The sequence below is a fragment of the Pecten maximus genome, chromosome 14 (genome assembly GCF_902652985.1).
Source record: "Pecten maximus chromosome 14, xPecMax1.1, whole genome shotgun sequence".
Lineage (NCBI taxonomy): Eukaryota > Metazoa > Mollusca > Bivalvia > Pectinida > Pectinidae > Pecten > Pecten maximus.
Genome location: NC_047028.1, coordinates 6,566,290 through 6,592,684, shown reverse-complemented (window position 1 = coordinate 6,592,684; position 26,395 = coordinate 6,566,290). Strand labels below are relative to the sequence as shown.

The window sequence follows — 26,395 nt, the reverse complement described above, 5'->3', positions numbered from 1 at the left end:
CATGCATAACGATTTAAGTTTGATACCTAGTGTTAATGAGGACAGACGTCTGATTTATTCGATTACACGGGGAGTTAGCTGTTGCCAGTCGGTCGACTGACATATAACTCTGTATTTAACACAAGACAAACAGACACTACAAATAAATCACCTCTCTAATTGAAAATGACATAGCAACACAAAAGATGGTTGGCCAAACGTGTGTATGTATGTACTAATGTACACATATATCACTCACAGCAGACCTCCGTGACCTGACCATGTTAGTTACAACCTTTTTGTTAAGTGTAGCTTGTGTTCTACACATCATTCTCTAGCGTGTTGTTAAACAGGTATTCACATCATTTACAGGTAATCGTTGAAACAATGTTACGTGCATTACAGAAATAGTGTATTAATACATTGAAAACCGCTATAACTTTGCTGTATGATAATTACAGCACTGACATAGATAATATCGGTTATACTATAAACATAGATTATTTCAGTTACACGTTGACAAATGATATCAGTTACAGCATGGACGTAGATAATATCAGTTACAGCATGGACGTAGATAATATCAGTTACAGCATGGACGTAGATAATATCAGTTACAGCATGGACGTAGATAATATCAGTTACAGCATGGACGTAGATAATATCAGTTACAGCATGGACGTAGATAATATCAGTTACAGCATGGACATAGATAATATCAGTTACAGCATGGACATAGATAATATCAGTTACAGCATGGACGTAGATAATATCAGTTATAACATTGACATAGATAATATCAGTTACAGCATGGACGTAGATAATATCAGTTACAGCATGGACGTAGATAATATCAGTTACAGCATGGACATAGATAATATCAGTTACAGCATGGACATAGATTATATCAGTTATAACATTGACATATATAATATCAGTTATAACATTGACATAGATAATATCAGTTATAATATTGACATAGATTATATCAGTTATAACATTGACATAGATAATATCAGTTATAACATTGACATAGATAATATCAGTTATAATATTGACATAGATAATATCAGTTATAACATTGACATAGATAATATCAGTTATAACATTGACATAGATTATATCGGTTATAACATTGACATAGATGATATCGGTTATAACATTGACATAGATAATATCAGTTATAACATTGACATATATTATATCAGTTATAACATTGACATAGATAATATCAGTTATAACATTGACATAGATGACATCAGTTATATTATTGACATAGATAATATCAGTTATAACATTGACATAGATAATATCAGTTATAACATTGACATAGATGATATCAGTTATAACATTGACATAGATAATATCAGTTATAACATTGACATAGATAATATCAGTTATAACATTGACATAGATAATATCAGTTATAACATTGACATAGATTATATCAGTTACAGCATGGACGTAGATAATATCAGTTACAGCATGGACGTAGATAATATCAGTTACAGCATGGACGTACATAATATCAGTTACAGCATGGACGTAGATAATATCAGTTACAGCATGGACGTAGATAATATCAGTTACAGCATGGACGTAGATAATATCAGTTACAGCATGGACGTAGATAATATCAGTTACAGCATGGACGTAGATAATATCAGTTACAGCATGGACGTAGATAATATCAGTTACAGCATGGACGTAGATAATATCAGTTATAACATGGACGTAGATAATATCAGTTACAGCATGGACGTAGATAATATCAGTTACAGCATGGACGTAGATAATATCAGTTACAGCATGGACGTAGATAATATCAGTTACAGCATGGACATAGATAATATCAGTTACAGCATGGACGTAGATAATATCAGTTACAGCATGGACGTAGATAATATCAGTTACAGCATGGACGTAGATAATATCAGTTACAGCATGGACATAGATAATATCAGTTACAGCATGGACGTAGATAATATCAGTTACAGCATGGACGTAGATAATATCAGTTACAACATGGACGTAGATAATATCAGTTATAACATGGACGTAGATAATATTAGTTACAGCATGGACATAGATAATATCAGTTACAGCATGGACGTAGATAATATCAGTTATAACATTGACATAGATAATATCAGTTACAGCATGGACGTAGATAATATCAGTTACAGCATGGACGTAGATAATATCAGTTACAGCATGGACATAGATAATATCAGTTACAGCATGGACATAGATTATATCAGTTATAACATTGACATATATAATATCAGTTATAACATTGACATAGATAATATCAGTTATAATATTGACATAGATTATATCAGTTATAACATTGACATAGATAATATCAGTTATAACATTGACATAGATAATATCAGTTATAATATTGACAAAGATAATATCAGTTATAACATTGACATAGATAATATCAGTTATAACATTGACATAGATGATATCGGTTATAACATTGACATAGATGATATCGGTTATAACATTGACATAGATAATATCAGTTATAACATTGACATATATTATATCAGTTATAACATTGACATAGATAATATCAGTTATAACATTGACATAGATGACATCAGTTATATTATTGACATAGATAATATCAGTTATAACATTGACATAGATAATATCAGTTATAACATTGACATAGATGATATCAGTTATAACATTGACATAGATAATATCAGTTATAACATTGACATAGATAATATCAGTTATAACATTGACATAGATAATATCAGTTATAACATTGACATAGATTATATCAGTTACAGCATGGACGTAGATAATATCAGTTACAGCATGGACGTAGATAATATCAGTTACAGCATGGACGTACATAATATCAGTTACAGCATGGACGTAGATAATATCAGTTACAGCATGGACGTAGATAATATCAGTTACAGCATGGACGTAGATAATATCAGTTACAGCATGGACGTAGATAATATCAGTTACAGCATGGACGTAGATAATATCAGTTACAGCATGGACGTAGATAATATCAGTTACAGCATGGACGTAGATAATATCAGTTACAACATGGACGTAGATAATATCAGTTACAGCATGGACGTAGATAATATCAGTTACAGCATGGACGTAGATAATATCAGTTACAGCATGGACGTAGATAATATCAGTTACAGCATGGACATAGATAATATCAGTTACAGCATGGACGTAGATAATATCAGTTACAGCATGGACGTAGATAATATCAGTTACAGCATGGACGTAGATAATATCAGTTACAGCATGGACATAGATAATATCAGTTACAGCATGGACGTAGATATCAGTTACAGCATGGACGTAGATAATATCAGTTACAACATGGACGTAGATAATATCAGTTACAAGCATGGACGTAGATAATATCAGTTACAGCATGGACGTAGATAATATCAGTTACAGCATGGACGTAGATAATATCAGTTACAGCATGGACGTAGATAATATCAGTTACAGCATGGACGTAGATAATATCAGTTACAGCATGGACGTAGATAATATCAGTTACAGCATGGACGTAGATAATATCAGTTACAGCATGGACGTAGATAATATCAGTTACAGCATGGACGTAGATAATATCAGTTACAGCATGGACGTAGATAATATCAGTTACAGCATGGACGTAGATAATATCAGTTACAGCATGGACGTAGATAATATCAGTTACAGCATGGACGTAGATAATATCAGTTACAGCATGGACGTAGATAATATCAGTTACAGCATGGACGTAGATAATATCAGTTACAGCATGGACGTAGATAATATCAGTTACAGCATGGACGTAGATAATATCAGTTACAGCATGGACGTAGATAATATCAGTTATAATATTGACATATATAATATCAGTTATAACATTGACATAGATTATATCAGTTATAATATTGACACAGATAATATCAGTTATAATATTGACATAGATAATATCAGTTATATTATTGACACAGATAATATCAGTTATATTATTGACATATATAATATCAGTTATAATATTGACACAGATAATATCAGTTATATTATTGACACAGATAATATCAGTTATATTATTGACATAGATAATATCAGTTATATTATTGACATATATAATATCAGTTATAATATTGACACAGATAATATCAGTTATATTATTGACATAGATTATATCAGTTATAACATTGACATAGATAATATAAGTTATAACATTGACATATATAATATCAGTTATAATATTGACATAGATAATATCAGTTATAACATTGACATAGATAATAGCAGTTACAACATTGACTTATATAATATCAGTTATAATATTGACATATATAATATCAGTTATAACATTGACATAGATAATATCAGTTATAACATTGACATAAATGATACGTTACGGCATTGACATAGATAATGATTTATCAATTTATAAAATTGACATATATAGTATCAGTTACAGCACTGATTCAAAAACAGATACCTGTATAATACTAATGAATAAACATATACATATAAACGTATCTTTATTTATACACCAAATACAACACCGTCCATGTCAATACATTGATGTTTGAGTGGTTCTTTGATAAAACATAAATAACGTTTAATTTTTAGCCCTTGTTTTCCTCATTACCTTAATACAAATCATTATACAGTATCAAAACAAAGTATGGTTTACACGTGAACACCCCTGATAGAGAAATTCTTGATGGTATCTTGTGTACGTAGGAATTATTTCATATTAGAATTGTTATACCTTTATGATTCTGTAAACATGACCTATATGTATATATATGTATGTATGTGTGTATAGTTGTATCTATATACAAACCGGCTACCTTAAACATATTTAAACCTTGAAAACAATGTATTGTGTATGGTATTGTTTGGAGTAAATTTGACGAATAGCATTGTTCTTGTTTTGGTTTCAGGTGAGGTAGGGGTTGACTTGCTCCCTTGTAAGAGTACAGATGACTACCATACGATACCCGGGCAGACGACAGTGGAACTGACACGTGACCCACTTCATGATGTCACCCGGGTGAAGATGAACAAAAAATCTCTTTCAAAATATTCATCCTCTACGACGAAGCATACATCCGGTGGTGGCACAGCAATACATTCCAAGCTGCTACAAAATAAAACAGAATCATTTGCATTAAAGTCGCAGTCGAAAAGAACAAAGCTCCCAACTACTGCTGCTACAACAAATTCTGATGGAGTTAAATCTGTTTCGAATTCATCTGCATCATCTCAACAGACCAAATCCCAGGCAGGGATTAAAGCTACAAAATGTACGGGAAATGTGATACCAAACCATGAAACCGGTGTGAAAGTGAAATTACGTCCTAGTGTAGGAAAAGATACCGGGAAGATATCGAGAGACCAAAAACACATTCCTATCAGGCGAATTGATAAGCTTGCTCATCCTGATTATACAAAGAGGTGCAAAACGTTTGTAAACGAACAAAAAACTACTCGCGCGGTTCCAAAGAATTCCGAAACGACACGGAGCAGTGTTTCTTCAACACATAGTACAAAAGTTGTGAGTGACGAACCAATATCAACTACTACATCACCCAGTGCCGGTAATTTGTCTTCCAAAGTCCCGGTAGATGAGAGGATAAGCCAAGTAGGAAATATTACAGAGAACAATACCGAGTTTTTATCACGAGATAAAAAAGTGAATGAAACCCCGCAAATCACAACAGGGGGCGTTATTACGACTGGCAATCAAATTTCCGATATCCCTCAAACGAAAGGAATCAGAGTGGAGAAAAGTTGTACTCCCGCCAAAAAGATATCGTCTGCTGATAATAAGAGCAGTTTGGAGACTTCTTCAACTTTCAATGAAATTACACAGCTAGCAGATGATTTTGGGCGCGTAGAAACCAAATCAATATCTCATGGGCTTGGTATACCACCAGGAAGTTTGCGATATTGTTTCTCGGACGGCACGAATCTATCGGTGACAGAAAATATCTCGGAAGGGAGTTCATCTCTGTCGACTCGACATACATATAATATAAGTAATGAGTGCTGGAACGATGCGGTATTATCCAGCGGAGTTGAAGTATACCCCGGCCAATTACCCGGGATTAACGTATCGGGGATTAATTCAGTGACAGATGCTGACGAGGTGGAAGAGAGTTCGGACGGGTCCATCTCTTGTAATGACAACACTTACTGTGTAACAAAATACCAGAGTAACACTATTGGTAATCACGCCTCAAGTAATGTCGACATACTTCAACACAGGGTTCAGTTCGATAGAACGGATCAATCAGCTGGTGATCGGGATGAATTCATTCCCGCACGAGACCTGGAACGCGATGTTCTACCCAAAACTAGTGTCGGGATAGACACAGAAAAGCGTGATGTGGGATACCTCGGTGACATGTCTCACCACCCCAATGTGGCGGGGAGCCAAGGCGTGTATGATTGTGATGAAACCATTAATAGTCGGCAGGTTTGTATTGAACGTAACACAGATGATACACGTGTGAAAACCGCCGCCTCGGTTACACACGTGATGTCAGATATTAATGACGGACAACCAAGGACGCGCGAGACAGACACCAACCACAGTGCTGACGAGAATATATCTATACCTGGAGCTCCAATGATATGTCATATCATTACAAATGAGGATGAGGAAATCCACGAGTCCGTGACGGAGGTTAACACCGTAACAAACAATGATACATACAAGAGCACAGGTGATGGGGACTCAAAACATATCTCGGTTACAAGTACTAAAACCACTGAGGATGTGACAGATAACATCGTTACAGACAATGAGACTGACCAAAGTGCTGACGATCAATCCGAACGTCACGCTCCAATGAGCGACGTTCTTAATGAAGTAATGGTCTGTTATGATGGACCTGATAGGTCAGAATCGGATATTAGCAGTGTGAACGATGATTACGGTATCAACGTACACAGTCATTACACCGAGTGTGTCCCCAAGAGGACAGTGTCTACACGTAATACTGAACGTGATAAAGATACGGATATCGTGACAGACATGGTGTATAAACCGGGTGAGGAGGACAAAGTGGACCATAGCGTACAAGGTATGTTACAATCTGACCCTATCAGTAAGGAAACTAATCCAGAGAAATCCAAAATCACTGAGCTATCAGTAAAACAGGAATTTAAAACAAGCGGGACAGGGCTGGTGAGATTAAAATCAAAGGATGATAAGCAGAGTGGGTCAGGGAACGCGGGCCCGGCATCCAAATGTAAACAAGGAAAAAACAATAAAACTTTATTCTCAAAATCGAGATCTCTCAGTCCACCAACATGTCTTCAGAAAAATATGGAACTGTCGAGTGAGTCCATAACGGTTGACAGCACCGTGGAAATGTCAAAATCAAAACTATCAAAATGCCTAGAACATCTACTCCAATTAATAATCGACGTCCCACAGGGAAACAAAACCCCACAACTACTCAATCAAACGATTTGAAGCGTGGTAAGAATTTACCTGAAAGTGCACTGTCTGCAAAATCTTCAAAACGTCCAACAAAGCTCCAGCCAACATCCAAAATTACCAAAAAATGTTCGGACAGCCAACTTTCGAATTCTGTGGACGTGTGTAACATTGATAAACAAACCAGTGACATATTAAAGGAGAAATCTATTAGCCGAGAATCGTCCCCATCACTCTCGGTGTCGAGTGACGGAAAACGCTCAAAGAGCTCAAGGGACAGTGTTTCGTCCAATACTGGATCAACTCGGAATTCTCTTATTGTGAAGGAAAAGAAGGAGAATTTTAATTTAGTAAACAGAAAGACAAATTATTCTGACAGGAACAATAAAAGTGATAATCACACGCAGAATGCTAGAAATCAAACGGAACGACCAAAATATCGACTGAAGTCACCAGAGGTGAATGAGTCGAAGGTCAAAGGCCAGGGTTCAAGTCTACAAAATAACAGAACTTCCAGTCACGGACGACCAGTTACAAACGGTAATAACAGAGCAGTCTCCAGTGGACTGGGGAGCTTGGCTCTCAAAACTGGGAAAGGGGAAGCAACAACGGCAGCAAAGTTGGGTTCTGTGACGTCATTAAAAGAAACTTCGAAAACTTCAATAGGTGTTAAAAAAGATAGCGAGCCTATTAAGAAATCAAAGGTGGTTAGGTATGAAAAGAGTACAAAGTCAAAAGATAATAAGGTGTTTCAAGTATCCAAAACCAAAAACGATGTAGATAAACTGACGGACCCCTTGTCATCGACTGTACCTAATGATCGTAGGGTATCAGTATCATCGCAAGCTACCAGCAGTAGTGACCCTGTGAATCAGTGCGTTACACAACCCTCGAGGCCTCACGTTAGTAGCAGATCTAAACCTCAGACGGACGTTCCGGGATCAAAACGGTTATCAGACAAGTCATCGCATATGAAAAATAAATCATCTAGCACCTCCGCTCTACCCCGACAATCAAATAAGCAGACCTCATCAACAAACATGCCTAACGTTAAGCAAAATAGAAGAAGTGCTATACCGTCGCCAACACCTACATCATCAGCCCGGGTGTCCAAATCTCACACCTCGGCCTCCGTACAAATTAATAAGCCAACTCGCGTTGGAATGGCAAGTAGCAAAATTGGCGTTAAACAACAAAGTGAGCATGAATCGCTTCAGACTTTGTCTGTCAATAAGATGTCTAAACGTGCAATTAGTTCAAAGGTGAAATTGGTGCCAGCCATTCATAGAAACACTAAAGAAAATAGCCCCGTAGAACAGTACAAACGCTCTAGGTCCAGCACACCGAGTGAAGCGTCTAGTGAGATCTCCAATACAGGGAGTAAACCATCACGGCAATCAAACACCGAAAAATTGTCTACAACAGTGAAAAACAATGTATTATTGAAACCAAGGCAATCGTCCGTTCCTAAATTATCACGAGCTAGCAGCGGCACTCAAAAACGTACTGGGAACCTAGATAAAAATGGAGAAAAGTGCAAGGACATTAATCGCCCAAAGGTCCCTAAAAGTTTATTAAGTAGTCCTAGAAACAAAAGGAGCTTAGATTATAAGCACTTGAAAACTGGAACGAAAATAGAAATAACCATGGATTCCTCTCCGGAGTCGGACAGTTCGCCTACTCTAACCTGCTGTGATCCGGGTGATAAATGTGACGGGTCACCATCAGAGTTTATGACGTCACTACCAGTTACGCCCGTGTCGCCACGATTTCTGAGCGCGAGGAGTTCGATGGGTGGAACACCTTTCACGACCCCACCAGAGGAATCAAAGCACTTCATGTTATACGAGAGAACGTTGCAGGAATCATCTAAGTCGTTAATAAGGAAGGACGAACACTTTGTTGATGCAGATGAAAGAACATTGTTTGGATCGAAAGATTTATTACCCGTTAATTTTAACAACGAGAGCAGTGTGGCATCTGAAAACAATAAATCCGGTAGTATAGACGATGTTTATCCACTTACTGTGGTAAATATCAGCAGGTGTGAGGTTTTGGGAGAAAATACCGGTATTACCAGACTTGGATCGAAAACACTTAACAAAGTTTTGAAAAGTGATACCACCGATCAACCGGCACTATCAGAGGCTTCAAACATAAAGGATCCAGCGGCAGGGTGTCGACAAAATGTAGATATTGCAGCTAATAGAGAATATGTAGAACAGCTGTCAATTGGAGAGAAATCTGAGATTTCAGTGATAACGTCGCACGTAGCAACAGAGCCCGTCGCCCCAGCAGCTCAGCCTGACGGAGGCGAGGGCGGTAGTGATACTGGTACGGCTTCTAGCGACGACTATTTCTCAATTAGCGAGGAGGATGAAGTGGACAATACGAGTAAAAACATAAACATATGTGGTGTACATATACAAAACGCTGATTCTGTTGGTTCGACAAACCAGCGGAGCGGTGATTTTGATACTTATGTACACGGTGGTAGTAGTCCAGAAAGTGACGTTACGCATGGTAAATACACATCTCGCGTTGACAATCACGGTACAGAAACACTCCAACAAACTAACACTGGAGACATAATACGGTCTGGCCTCAATGAGAGAACCTTATCTCGGTATCGTGATGTCGAATCCAAGTCTAGTAACACAAATGATAGATTTATACTGGGAACAAGTAACAATGGTTCCAGTTCGATACATTCCGCGGATAGTGGTGGTGTAAAAAGCCACCATTCTCAAGATAATTTATTTGCAAACAAAACTCCTTTTGATTTGAAACCTGAAAACATTACTCATCATCAGAAATCTGATCTTGATAGCAAAGCTGTACTTATAAACAGTGCCGGGCTCGGTAAGAACTGTGTTCCAGATAAGAACCAATATGTGTCTACAGATTATGAAGCTGTAGTGCCGGTACAGGCAAATTTAGGTGAATATTTTGATGATGGAAATGATAAACTTGAGATGCAAATAAATGATCAGGAGGAGGGCGCTCTGGATAGCAATGGTATTAAACGCGGCGGTGGTTCGGCCGAAACGGAAGCAGCATTTACAGGGATCATGGATAGTATAACAGACTTATCATACCAAAATATTTTGACGAACCAAAATAACCTTGATGGAATACCAACTGTGAGTAATATAAATCCACAAGCACGATCTGGTCTCGGTCTTTTGACATCGGAGTACGAGGGATCGGACGGTCGAGAAAAGGGCAGTGTTACGTCCCTCTCGGATACAGACAAGACAGACAGTTGCACGTTACAGTCTGTTACGGACAGTGAAGTGACAGACATTTGTAAATTACAGCCGCCTGGAGAAGGGACAAACGTCTGTACTATAGAGTCTATTGGGGACTTACAGCCGGACACATGTTTAAATGTGTCCGTGGAACATAGGGAGCCCAATGTTATACCGGATTACAGCAGCGATGAAGGGCAGCATTATAATGTCAGCGAGTTAAATGTGCAATGCCAAGATGAAAGAGATTTAACAGCTGATTCTAATGAATCAAGGAGTAAAGTGGTTTGTGATTTAGATGGCGAGGATGGAGTGTGTGATTATGAGACAGAAAACGAAATAATTGGTGAAATATCTGATAGTGAACCTGAGTCAGAGGAGGGATTTACCTCCACACAGTACCATTCTGAACACGGGGAGGAGGAATATGGAGATATTGCCGAGATGAATGGAGAATTGGGACATTACAACCAGAACAACATGGCCTCCCGGACCTCTAAAATCGACACAGATGCGGCCATGGACACATCAAATACCGCGTATAGTCCCAAGAGGAATTTATCTTCGAGAAATGAAGCAACGTGTATCAGAAAATATGAAATTGTAACTACCACTATTACACGACATAAAAAACGTGAGACAAAAATTATCGAATCGAGCAGTAAGTTATCGACCGGCACTGCTCGACTGCACGAAAGGCGGGTCACGGACCCTACAAAGAATCTGGTGAATTCGCGTAGCGTCAAGTTTGAAACATCTAAGGAGATTATATCAACATCGGATGTAGACGGGAAAGTATTTTCTACTGTGAAAAACAGCACAAACACGGAGATTTTAGGGAAGTTTGGTAACAGTAGCGATGCTGCGGTATCACCAGCGTCATCTCAACTGGCTGCATTAATGCAAGGAGAAACAATTACTATACCAGAATGTTTGGAGCGGAGCGGTAGTATTGAATCAATGAACAAAGTGAAACACAGCATAGACACTCTCGACTCTGGGGACGTGCAACCGGCGGTTTCCCGTAGTGAACTATTGACTGATGGTCTGTGTGATAATACATTGTCTTTGCAACAAGGCAGCAGTGACAAAAAATGTGAAAGTTTGGAAACAAATCCAACTTTATTGCCGCATGCGGAAGGAGGTCGACTATTGAACCCAGGGGGTATACGTAACCCTCCTCCGTCGCCTGTATTGACCAGGGGTCAAATAACTAGTATTAGTGACGGACAAAGTCCTACTTTGTCACCGCGACTGACAAGGAATGACACCAAAATTTCTGTGATCAAATCAAGGAGCAATAAGACTCAGACATATAATCTCGTTAGACGGGGCAAACAGTGTGATAATGCAGATTCAATACCGGATATATCGCGAGCAATTCAGGCCGGACAATCGGGCGTAACTACCAGCGTTACGGAGAGACGACAGACTCAAACCGTACAATCAACCTATCAACGTAGTCCGCTTTCACCCAATTCCAGCTATGATACACTTCCCAGCTTTGAAACTGCGGTTGAATTAAGTGACAGTGGCACGAATGCAGACATTAATTCTATTGGATTACATCCGGTAGATGACACTATTGATACTGATGTAGACGGGCGATCTCTGACCAATGATATCGGTGTCAATTCTGTTTTATCTCCAATAAGTAAAACGTCCGGAAACACAGACAGTATAGACAGTCTATATGATATCAATAAGAGTTATGTCGATAACAACGACCAGAGTGGTCCAACGTCCGCTACGAACACCATCATTGACACACCAAAAGTCGCCGTACTGGTCACTAAGGAGTTTTCAGACTCCGATAATGAGTATCTGTCTGAGTCAAATGGCGCTGAACAGACCGAAAAGAAACCTGCACGCGAGGATAACAAACAAGACATAGAAAATAAAACTAAAACGTCCATTAATAAAGTGGATAGTGAAATCAAGGTGAAGGTCGATGATGTGATCCCGTCCGTCAGTGCCGACCCCGCTGTCTCCTGTGAGGAGTCAGACGTGCTAGCTGAGAACAGTATAACGTTTACTATTTCCTTACCGACCAGTGAGTCTGGTACTCTGGACAGTACATCTGGGGGCAATCAGTCCAACCCACAACCCGAGGAGACCATGAGCAATGAGGTCACAGACACAATACAGTCTGACAGGGTCGATCCTTCTCAGATTTCTCAGGAAACGTCTCTCTCACTCGATAACGTACCTGATGAACCGTCCATGCTACCTAAAACACAAACGAAAGACGGCATTGTTAACAAAAATGAAACTTCCGCAAAATCAGCCAAGGCTCAAAGACGTGAAAATGCTCGACAACCTCTTAGAAGGTATACTGCTACTGTTTGTCTTATTGAGAAGGATGAAAATGGGTCCAACATGCAAAACATGTCACCTCCGTCCAGGCCACGTGCAAGGAGCAAAAGTCCAATTGAGCTCAAAAACTCTGTTACTGGACCAGAGAGCCAGCAACAAGTATCGGTCTTTGGAAATGGCCGCGTGTCAGAGATGTGTAGAAGTTTCATTCAGAAAGCTAGCAAGGGAAAAGCAGCGACCTTGACCGAAGAACCGCCGTCCTCACCTCTCACTCAGTCACCGTCACCATCACGAAAATTAAAATGGGTGAGGGACAACGGTGTGTGGAAGAAGGTCACGCCGGCCGAATATGAGAGAATTATGGCGGCAAAGTCATTGACCATACCGGAAATTACGTCATCAACAGAGGACGTAAATCAAGGACCGGGAAACAATGTTATGAGGACAAGTGAAGAACAAGAAACTCAACGAATGGAGATTGTGTCACCTAGTCACAGAGACGATTCAATAGATAAAAATACATGTAAGAAAAATGAAAGTATTCACGATTCATTTCCATATATCGACAATGCTCTAGAGAACGCATCAATTGAAGAAGAAGAAGAATTCGTGAAAAATGACACTGACATACAAAAACTATCAAACATCAGCAAGCGTAATGAACAGTCACTACAGGAAGAATTGGCTGTAGCAGAGGAAAATGTTTCGTTTAAAGACAACCCCTTTATAAAGGAGGCATGTAACGATCGCAGGGACTCCCTGAAAGGCCTAGGAAAGGACACTGTAAAGACTCCTCCGAAAACACTACCAAAGCCTAAACATCGGCGGAACAGGACAGACAGCGGACCACAGGATTTACTATCTGATAAGGAAAAAAGACCATTTGATTCAACTCCAAATGACACATGTGAGGACACGAAGACAACGAACCGTATTACGGAGGGTGTCGATTTGGACAAGACATTGACAGAGAGTGATTCCTTAAAACCAGGGAATGAAGAACAGGAGGATGTAGATTATAATACCAATAAGTCGATGCCAACCATATCAGATAAAACTCCAGAACTTCTAACACCGATGACATTTCAAGGTGATATCAACGACCAAGACGTTGTGACGGATATGGAAAAGGGTGGAGAAAATTTGTCAAATAGACACCCTTCGTCAGAGTCCCCAACATAATGACGTCCAATGTAGCGCATCAATAGATTCACGCGATGTGTCGACGACTTCGGAGCAATCCAGTCACATCAGCGAAGTTGAGGATGATTGTAATAAAGCAATTAGAACAACCGCTGACACAGGAAATGGAATCGGCAATATCGCTGTCTCGCGCTCCTCTGAGAAAGTCGAGGTTAAGACGGAAAATAGAGTCGATATAAATAGTTTGACGTTAATGGACAACGCTTTGCTCAGCAACTCTAGACAGGATGTCAAAGAGATAGAAAAGGATAATGTCAAAGATGACAGCAGTCCGGAACTGGAACGCATGAGCTTTGCTCAAAAACTCAAAAAGGCTCAAAGCCGTTCTGAGTCCAAACTAGAAACGAAAGATATCACAAGGTCAAAGAAGGTTATTGAAAAGAAACAGCAAGATTTGGCAAATAAGAACGTTTCTGAACATAGACAAGAAGATAGTCACATGAGAAACGAAAGTCTAGATGATGCCGTTTCTCTCAATAAAGTTGAGACATGTGAAAGTCCAAAACAACCATTTAAACCAGTAGTCCCTAATTACGTTATTGGTAGTCCACAGAAGCTACGGGCAATTAGAATAAAACAGGAAATATTCCCCAAGGAGGAGCCAGAACAAGAGAAACCACAGGCCATTAAAAAGCTTACAGCAGTTAAAATCAGCTCTGAAACGTTTCCAAAAGAAGAAAGAACGACTTCAGAAAATGGCGGGAAATTTGAATCACGGTATTGTTCTCCAGAAAAACGTGACGTTGAGGATGCTGGCAGCAGGACTCCAACTAATGGACCTCAGCCAGAATGTGAACTGGTTACAGAAGAGGATGACAAGCATACAACCGGAAGTGACATAGATAATTCTCAAGTGGATTATACTAGCTTTTCAGTGAATAGTCAAACGGTAGGTGGTAGGGGAAGACAACTCCCTAAACGTTGTATCAACCCAGTGAAATTCTCCTATGGTGGAATTAATGGTGATTATTATTTGGATTTAAAAAATGTGAAGAAGAATGAAGATGAAACATCTCCAGAAACGCCAACACTGTCACTACAGAAAGAGGTAAGTTAAGTGTCTTGTTTTCTTACTTTCACTTTCAAGATTATACCTTACACTTGTTTGATCTGGAAGGGATGGATGTTTCCTTTTCAGGTTTGATGATATGCTATGTGTTAGATTTACCAAATGAAAACATTTTATTTTCTATCCATTCAAATGTAATGACATACAGTTAAATTGGATTTTATATGTTTTTTGTGTGCATAAGTGAAGCTGAAGAAAAGGTCAACATATCCTAAGTAAGGACATACCTTGTATGTCCGGTACACTCATGACCTTATCAAATGTTTTTTTCTGCACACAAAATATAAAGTGTATTCAGTTACATTTGATTAATCTCGGAGTTGATAGTCTATAGGCTACAAGTAGTTCACATTATGGGAAATGGGGATGTAACAATAGAAAATCACCTCATTGTATCTACTTGTGTGACAAAACAATAACAGAAAGTTCCATTGTCATATTGTCAAGTTACACCTTTTAAAAATACAGAAAAACTTTAAAATCTTGAAAGATATATCTACTCCAGAATTGTTGTAAATTAGAAATGATGGCCTGTGATGATCAATACTGTCAACTATAAACAGATATAAAGGGGACAATTCTCCTTAGGATTCTACACAATTGAAATATCTGGCTACAGGCGATACACATTTTGTTTTAATACGATTTTGACTTCAATATTTGAGAAATGTTTGGTAACTTTTTTATTTGCTGTCCCCATTGGGGTATAGATTTGGAGTGGTGTAATATTTTATGGAGATGAAACAGTTTTATTTTGCTCTCAGTTGGAACAACTGTATTCTCCTTTATAGATAATTTATTGTTTCTCCTGTGTGTTTTTGTCTTGTTTCACTATAAGGAGGCTCACCTACAATAAATAAAACAAAACCTGTTTATAAAACTGTCTGATACTACCTCAGTGTCTTAATTGTGAGTACAACAGGGGACATTTTTATAAAACTCTACTAGCTGATGTATTTGTAAATAGTTCTAGTTTTCATCATATCTAATGTCAATCTTTTTATTTATCACCTTAATTATTGATAATATATTTCAATAATTTTACAATATTAATCTCATATAAGCCTCCCCCCCCCCCCCTAATGTAAAACTTTAAGTACCATATTCATCCTCAAATAAGCCCCCTCCCCTAGTGTTAAACCTTAGTACCATATTTATCCTCAAATAAGCCCCCTCCCCTTGTGTTAAACTTTAGTACCGTATTCATCCTCAAATAAGCCCCCTTCCCTAATGTAAAACTTTAGTACCATACCGTATTCATCCTCAAATAAGCCCCCTCCCCTAATGTAAAACTTTAGTACCATACCGTATTCATCCTCAAATAAGCCCCCTCCCCTGTGTAAAAGTTTATTACTAAAGTTTAGGGAAGAATTATTTGTGAACCTTGTTTAGCTTACTATTTCAAAAATTGATGATTCTGCAATGGGCTTATTTGGGGGTAATTATGGTAATATTATAACTGTATGAACACTAAAGTGTTAGTAACCTTAAACTTACCTTTGACATTAGAGACACTTCAATGTATTTCTAAGAAATGTGAACAGTAATTTGAAGTTTTTGCTGTATTTTGTGTGGAAACGGCAACACACAAAATGGTGAGGCTAAAAAAAGGAATAAATTGATTTGCTCTTCTGAATTGAATACTTGCAAAATGTATGTACACACAGACACTATGATCGATAAAGTTAGACACAAGATAAACGTGTCAGTGAAGCCTAAATGGAAACACCAAACCTTTCAGCAGAGCTCCTCAAAATTATCATTTCCACTTCGGAAGATTTCTCCAAAGGCCAAATTTGGCTGCATGTAAGTTTGAATGAGGGTTTGCTGATATACTTACATAACACGGTAATTTGATTTTGGTCACTGGGGAGGGTGATATAACATCAATGATGGGGATTACCTAGGTATGGGGGAGGCGGATATAATACCGATGATGGGGACTACCTAGGTATGGGGGAGGGGGATATAAGATCATTGATGGGGATTACCTAGGTATGGGGGGAGGGGGATATAAGATCAATGATGGGGATTACCTAGGTATGGGGGGAGGGGGATATAAGATCATTGATGGGGATTACCTAGGTATGAGGGGAGGGAGATATAAGATCAATGATGGGGATTACCTAGGTATGGGAGGAGGGGATATAAGATCATTGATGGGGATTACCTAGGTATGGGGGGAGGGGGATATAAGATCAATGATGGGGATTACCTAGGTATGGGGGAGGGGGATATAAGATTAATGATGGGGATTACCTAGATATGGGGGGGAGGTGGATATAACATCAATGATAGGGGACTACCTAGATATGGGGGAGGGGGATATAACATCAATGATAGGGGATTACCTAGGTATGGGGGAGGGGAATATAAGACCAATGGTAGGGGATTACCTAGGTATGGGGGAGGGGGATATAACATCAATGATAGGGGACTACCTAGGATGGGGGAGGGGGATATAACATCAATGATAGGGTACTACCTAGGTATGGGGGGAGGGGGATATAAGACCAATGATGGGGATTACCTAGGTATGGGGGGAGGGGATATAAGACCAATGATGGGGATACCTAGGTATGGGGGGAGGGGGATATAACATCAATGATGGGGATTACCTAGGTATGGGGGAGGGAGATATAACATCAATGATGGGGGATTACCTAGGTATGGGGGGAGGGGGATATAACATCAATGATAGGGGATTACCTAAGTATGGGGGAGGGGGATATAAGACCAATGATGGGGATTACCTAGGTATGGGGGGAGGGGGATATAAGACCAATGATGGGGATTACCTAGGTATGGGGGGAGGGGGATATAACATCAATGATAGGGGATTACCTAGGTATGGGGGGAGGGGATATAACATCAATGATGGGGGATTACCTAGGTATGGGGGGAGGGGGATATAACATCAATGATAGGGGACTACCTAGGTATGGGGGGAGGGGGATATAAGATCAATGATAGGGGATTACCTAGGTATGGGGGGAGGGGGATATAAGATCAATGATAGGGGATTACCTAGGTATGGGGGGAGGGGGATATAACATCAATGATGGGGGATTACCTAGGTATGGGGGGAGGGGGATATAACATCAATGATAGGGGATTACCTAGGTATGGGGGGAGGGGGATATAAGACCAATGATGGGGATTACCTAGGTATTGGGGAGGGGGATATAACATCAATGATAGGGGATTACCTAGGTATGGGGGAGGGGGATATAACATCAATGATGGGGGATTACCTAGGTATGGGGGGAGGGGGATATAACATCAATGATAGGGGATTACCTAGGTATGGGGGGAGGGGATATAACATCAATGATGGGGGATTACCTAGGTATGGGGGGAGGGGGATATAACATCAATGATAGGGGACTACCTAGGAATGGGGGGAGGGGGATATAAGACCAATGATGGGGGATTACCTAGGTATGGGGGGGAGGGGGATATAACATCAATGATGGGGGATTACCTAGGTATGGGGGGAGGGGGATATAACATCAATGATAGGGGATTACCTAGGTATGGGGGGAGGGGGATATAACATCAATGATAGGGGATTACCTAGGTATGGGGGAGGGGGATATAAGATCATTGATGGGGATTACCTAGGTATGAGGGGAGGGGGATATAAGATCAATGATGGGGACTACCTAGGAATGGGGGGAGGGGGATATAAGACCAATGATGGGGATTACCTAGGTATGGGGGGGAGGGGGATATAACATCAATGATGGGGATTACCTAGGTATGGGGGAGGGGGATATAACATCAATGATAGGGGATTACCTAGGTATGGGGGGGGGATATAAGACCAATGATGGGGGATTACCTAGGTATGGGGGGAGGGGGATATAACATCAATGATGGGGGATAACCTAGGTATGGGGGAGGGGGATATAACATCAATGATAGGGGATTACCTAGGTATGGGGGGAGGGGGATATAACATCAATGATGGGGGATTACCTAGGTATGGGGGAGGGGGATATAAGACCAATGATGGGGATTACCTAGGTATGGGGGGAGGGGGATATAACATCAATGATGGGGGATTACCTAGGTATGGGGGAGGGGGATATAAGACCAATGATTGGGGATTACCTAGGTATGGGGAGAGGGGGATATAAGACCAATGATGGGGATTACCTAGGTATGGGAGAGGGGGATATAAGACCAATGATGGGGGATTACCTAGGTATGGGGGGAGGGGGATATAACATCAATGATAGGGGATTACCTAGGTATGGGAGAGGGGGATATAAGACCAATGATGGGGGATTACCTAGGTATGGGGGGAGGGGGATATAACATCAATGATAGGGGATTACCTAGGTATGGGGGGAGGGGGATATAAGACCAATGATGGGGGATTACCTAGGTGTGGGGGGAGGGGGATATAACATCAATGATAGGGGATTACCTAGGTATGGGGGAGGGGGATATAAGACCAATGATGGGGGATTACCTAGGTATGGGGGGAGGGGGATATAACATCAATGATAGGGGATTACCTAGGTATGGGGGGACGGGGATATAACATCAATGATAGGGGATTACCTAGGAATGGGGGGGAGGGGGATATAAGACCAATGATGGGGGATTACCTAGGTATGGGGGAGGGGGATATAACATAAATGATGGGGGATTACCTAGGTATGGGGGGGGGATATAAGACAAATGGTGGGGGATTACCTAGGTATGGGGGGGGGGGATATAAGACCAATGGTGGGGGGATTACCTAGGTATGGGGGGGGGGGGGGATATAACATCAATGATGGGGGATTACCTAGGTATGGGGGGAGGGGGATATAACATCAATGATGGGGATTACCTAGGTATGGGGGAGGGGGATATAACATCAATGATGGGGGATTACCTAGGTGTTGGGGGAGGGGGATATAATAGCAATGATGGGGATTACCTAGGTATGGGGGGAGGGGGATATAAGACCAATGATGGGGATTACCTAGGTAGGGGGGGGGATATAAGACCAATGATTGGGATTACCTAGGTATGGGGGGGAGGGGGATATAACATCAATGGTGGGGGATTACCTAGGTATGGGGGGAGGGGGATATAAGACCAATGATGGGGGATTACCTAGGTATGGGGGAGGGGGATATAACATCAATGATGGGGATTACCTAGGTATGGGGGAGGGGGATATAAGATCAATGATGGGGATTACCTAGGTATGGGGGAGGGGGATATAAGATCAATGATGGGGATTACCTAGGTATTGGGGGAGGGGGATATAAGACCAATGATGGGGGATTACCTAGGTATGGGGGGAGGGGGATATAAGGGATATGAAGGAATGTTACCCTAGGGTGGAAACATATAACCCCTGTGTATCAGACTAAATTTTAATGTGCATTTGTAAATGCAAGTATTCTAGATTGAAATCTAATAAAAGTTTCAAATGTGAAAATGCGAAAGTGCTGGCTTTATATGTGTAAAGAGGTTTGAGAGTACAGCTTTGTAATCCCTGTACCGTCAGGCATACTTGTTTTGATTATATTCACTCCAAGGTTGAATGTTATTCAGTATATTGGAATGATCTAGACCAATTCGTCACTGATTCCACAGTTCGATCTCCTGTTTAAATAACGTCCAGGGTGTCTGTGGGTGGATTTTACTTCTATTTTCGTTTGACATCAGCTGTTTTATATCATTTAATTCAACCCACCCCCTCCCCCGAACTGTTCTCCTTTATTATGTCCTCTTGACCCTGGACAATTAATTTCTTTATTTTGCTAATATATCAGACCACAATCTTTTTCGAAATCATTTTAAGCAGAATGTAGAAATTAATACTTTTTGAACTATGAATTTAAATTGTTGATTTTTTTCCTATAAACTAATTTGGTTCTAAATTTTTACCAATAAACCTGTCAGTATAGATAACACAGGGGAGTCCTATTAGCCCTATACAAGTCTGGCTCGTTGATCCTTTGATATTAAACGAGACATTTTCACACCTTCCACCCATCCTTGTCTGATAAACACATTTACTGTAATTACCTATTTCTGCTTTTTAAAGTCTATCGTGCAGTTTTGATGTGACTTTCGAAAATGTTTGTGATTTTTTTTGTGCAATGATTTTTATGGTTGCCTGATTAGGGATAGAAGTGTTAACACAGTAGCATCTCAGTCATCACTTGCTTTGTACGTGGAAGATTTTTTAAAATCCCCATTTTTGACTGGCATTTTTATAGCTCAGTGATATTCTTCTGAGACATCTAAGAAGGGTATGTTGCAAGACAGTTATTTGATATGGAGCGAAATTGCTTAATTGATTATTTCTACACATGAAATATGCAAAGCTAGAATTAATTGGAACATGAGAACTATTAAAAGTTCCATTAATTCTGACTTGGTTCGTAGTTTTTGTCTTAATTCTTGCTGGTAGGCAATTTATGTATCTAATTCTTGTCCTTGAGATTTCGACACTACAGTGCTTACTAGCTGAATTTATAACCCTGAATTATCTCATTCTACTCTATCGTCCTGATACAAACAATGTAATTAGATTTAAGTGGGTTTTGAAATTAGTTTTTGCATTTTAAATGAAGGATCAAGGTTATTTCACAAAGTCGCCTAGCACATTTTTTATAAACTAGTTACAGCACATTATGTAATTTCTATGGAACGGTGTGTTCTTTAGAATGTCACAAGGTGTTCTTGTATCACATATGAACATAAACATTTAAATAATTTCCTTGTTACAAATTTATATGGAAAAAAATCTACAGCATTGAATTTGAAAAGTTGTTTACATTTTATGCAGATGTGTTAGGAAGTGTGATGTGTTAGGAAGTGTGATGTGTTAGGAAGTGTGATGTGTTAGGAAGTGTGATGTGTTAGGAAGCGTGATGTGTTAGGAAGTGTGATGTGTTAGGAAGTGTGATGTGTTAGGAAGTGTGATGTGTTAGGAAATGTGATGTGTTAGGAAGTGTGATGTGTTAGGAAGTGTGATGTGTTAGGAAGCGTGATGTGTTAGGAAGCGTGATGTGTTAGGAAGTGTGATGTGTTAGGAAGTGTGAAGTGTGATGTGTTAGGAAGCGTGATGTGTTAGGAAGTGTGATGTGTTAGGAAGTGTGATGTGTTAGGAAGTGTGATGTGTTAGGAAGTGTGATGTGTTAGGAAGTGTGAAGTGTGATGTGTTAGGAAGTGTGATGTGTTAGTTAGGAAGTATGATGTGTTAGGAAGTGTGATGTGTTAGGAAGTGTGATGTGTTAGGAAGTGTGATGTGTTAGGAAGTGTGATGTGTTAGGAAGTGTGATGTGTTAGGAAGTGTGATGTGTTAGGAAGTGTGAAGTGTGATGTGTTAGGAAGTGTGATGTGTTAGTTAGGAAGTATGATGTGTTAGGAAGTGTGATGTGTTAGGAAGTGTGATGTGTTAGGAAGTGTGATGTGTTAGGAAGTGTTATGTGTTAGGAAGTGTGATGTGTTAGGAAGTGTTATGTGTTAGGAAGTGTGATGTGATGTGTTAGGAAGTGTGATGTGTTAGGAAGTGTGATGTGTTAGGAAGTGTGATGTGTGATGTGTTAGGAAGTGTGATGTGTTAGGAAGTGTGATGTGTTAGGAAGTGTTATGTGTTAGGAAGTGTGATGTGTTAGGAAGTGTGATGTGTTAGGAAGTGTGATGTGTTAGGAAGTGTGATGTGTGATGTGTTAGGAAGTGTGATGTGTTAGGAAGTGTGATGTGTTAGGAAGTGTGATGAACATTGAAACATTACTGAGATACACCATCTTAAGTTCTTAACTCAAGTTGATTTCAAAACCTTATGAGACCTTCTGAAAAATGTCTGGTAGATTCATTTATGAGTCAGATGGTATCGCCTCCTTACATACAAACTAAACTACACTCACTTGACATATGTTATTATGAACAATCTCTGAAACAAATCTCATTTCCTTCCAATACCTCTACATAAATATCTATCAGACCATTTTTTTTATTTTCTCTTTGAGTGAATTTTTCTTCTGGAGCATGAAAAATATAAAGTATAAATACACGTGTTTTTATGTAGCCTACCAAAGTCGGCTGTTGATGAATAGGATAAAGCTTCTAATATTTGAGAAGTCCAGAAAGAAGAGCTTTGAACCTGTGTGAGATAGTCTGATACTGTACCCAGGGAGACGAGACCCCCAACAGGGTTAGAATCAAGAAAGGTTGCCATGAAGGACTTGGCTGTGTTTATGACCGGCCTGATAAGCTCATCATTTTGCCTCTCTTTAACTTGGTGTTTTCTTAACAGAGCTCGTGATACCCACTTAGAGCATGTAGAGAACGTGTTCCAATTCCAAGACAATTCTCAAAGTCCATTTTATATGTGTTCTTTTCTATCTTCAGATTTCAGGATATTTCTGTATTGTTATACATGATCTATTTGTAAAAATGTATAAAGTGTGAAGTTTTTGATACTTATTATTAACATTCACAAAAAATACAATAATTCTTAAAATGACAGAATTGGCTTTAAAGATAAACTTCACCCCAGGTAAAACTAAACTTGATAAACTTCACCCCAGGTAAAACTAAACTTGATAAACTTCATCCCAGGTAAAACTAAACTTGATAAACTTCACCCCAGGTAAAACTTAAACTTGATAAACTTCATCCCAGGTAAAACTAAACTTGATAAACTTCACTCCAGGTAAAACTAAACTTGATAAACTTCACCCCAGGTAAAACTAAACTTCTTTAATAAACCAACGAACCATGTCTCATCTGCCATACAGACAAAATTGGCTTTAACGATAAATTAAAACACAGTAAAACTAAACTTCTAAATAAAAAGGTTCCTATATATTATATACATGTACATATACTTTATATAAGTAACCTATTGCAACCAATCCACCCTGTAATCACCACCTACAGATGAATTAATACACCACTGGATTATTTTTGACTAATAATTACAAATTGGCCACTCTATAAGCTTGTAAACTATTTATGTTGCATTGGCTTCTGGTGACTGTGTGATGTCATTTACGTTATAATTACTTAAGGTTTTTTGCCACTTAAAGTACATCTAGGATTTGGTTCACATTACAGTATTTCCTTCCAGTCTCCGCAACATCTGCTGAGGTTCAAGTTTTCATTCATTTACAGCTTGTATCAAGCAAATTACATTTGTAAGATAAAGTTTTGGTAACTTTGTTGTGTTGCATGTTTTTGGAAATAAGATCTTCAATCTCATTAAAAAGCAATTCAACTTTTACATTCAAGAAACAAATGAACTTCCAGTGTCGAAGGTTTAACAGATTCCACTAATGAAATCTAGTATCACAACATTATTTAATACTACAAAACATCAGGAACGATAAGACACTTTATTAAATCTACCTTTTTTCCAAATGTTTTTGTGTTTTTTTTTTTTTATATTCACATTTAAGATATGAGTGGTCCCCACAGATTTGTACTCTGAGGAGAGACATGTGTGGCTGATTTCTCATTCATGTATAAACTTGGTATGGCGCACCAACTATTAAATTCAAATTGAAGTTTCAGTGCAAAAAGTTTGAAAAGTTCATGAATAACTCTCTGTGAGAAATCATGAAACATTATATCATTCAGCACAACACTGAGCAAATGTTTCTACACGGTTTAAGTTGTTGTTTTGGGTTGAGGCATCTTGCATGATTCCCTTCAGGATTTTAATCTAGCTTTTAGATTTATTAACATTTAAAGTAAAGAAGTTTCAATAGGCCTATAGGGGGCATAGCCAAAATGATTTTTCAGAATATTTTTCACATCCATTTATAAAGACTAAAAATAGAACTTGGTACAGGCATACACTTGTAAAGACTGGCCCCCTGTCTCTAGAATATTAAAATTACATATAAAATTGAGCTATATGATTTTGGTCTCAAGGGAATGTCTAATACTAAGTTTCAAATTAGGGGGAGATAATCAAGAGTATTGGAATTAAGCGGAGCGATTCTTAACAAAAAACTAAGGCAATGATGGCCAGTCTAACACTAATTAAAGAGAGTTGGCCATGGGTAACATGATTACTACTGGAAACTAAACACTGTCAATGTATACAGGAGGCACAATATCAAAAATAGTATATTTAAAACGTTTAATCTGTTTGACTGCTTCTCAATTAGAAAATTTCTTATCTTAAAATAAACACTGAATGCAATATTTATCTCAGTGTTGCTCATTGTTGCGAAAACATTCTCATTGTTCTGTAAACTTTCCATTGTTTGATTAACTTTCTCATTATTCCAAAAGTTTTGAACAGGGTTGTTGTCAGATATTCAGTCCATCAGTCCTTTACAAGTCGACTTGGTACCAGTGAGTTCTGACTACAGTCCTTTACAGGTCGACTTGGTACCAGTGAGTTCTGACTACAGTCCTTTACAGGTCGACTTGGTACCAGTGAGTTCTGACTACAGTCCTTTATATGTCGACTTGGTACCAGTGAGTTGTGACTACAGTCCTTTACAGGTCGACTTGGTACCAGTGAGTTGTGACTACAGTCGTTTACAGGTCGACTTGGTACCAGTGAGTTGTGACTATACAGTCCTTTACAGGTCGACTTGGTACCAGTGAGTTCTGACTACAGTCCTTTACAGGTCGACTTGGTACCAGTGAGTTCTGACTTCAGTCCTTTACAGGTCGACTTGGTACCAGTGAGTTCTGACTACAGTCCTTTACAGGTCGACTTGGTACCAGTGAGTTGTGACTACAGTCCTTTACATGTCGACTTGGTACCAGTGAGTTGTGACTACAGTCCTTTACAGGTCGACTTGGTACCAGTGAGTTGTGACTACAGTCCTTTACAGGTCGACTTGGTACCAGTGAGTTCTGACTACAGTCCTGTACAGGTCGACTTGGTACCAGTGAGTTGTGACTACAGTCCTTTACAAGTCGACTTGGTACCAGTTCAGTTCTGACTAATATCTAGTATACATGCAAGTTTAGCTGTCGTGACCTAATTCTTGACAGATATTGTAACATCATACCCTTACATTCATGGAACCTTTCCAAAATGTGACTGCAGCTGCAGATTTCTGCATCACTAAGTAAACTTGATTTTTTTGAATGTGTCAGAATACTATATTTGAGTCTAAATTCATA

General features: G+C 39.1%; 1 protein-coding gene across 2 annotated transcripts in view; it reads left to right on the top strand.

Annotated features, from left to right (window-relative positions):
* Window positions 1-14,200: 14,200 nt before the first annotated feature.
* The window catches only part of LOC117342707, a 145,550-nt gene continuing 133,355 nt past the window's right edge, over window positions 14,201-26,395 (top strand). For both annotated transcript variants that reach the window (XM_033904922.1, XM_033904921.1), the window contains exon 1: window positions 14,201-15,259. In XM_033904922.1, the coding sequence (XP_033760813.1) occupies window positions 14,405-15,259 (855 nt within the window). In that variant the 5' untranslated portion in view covers window positions 14,201-14,404. The remainder of the gene's footprint in view (window positions 15,260-26,395) is intronic.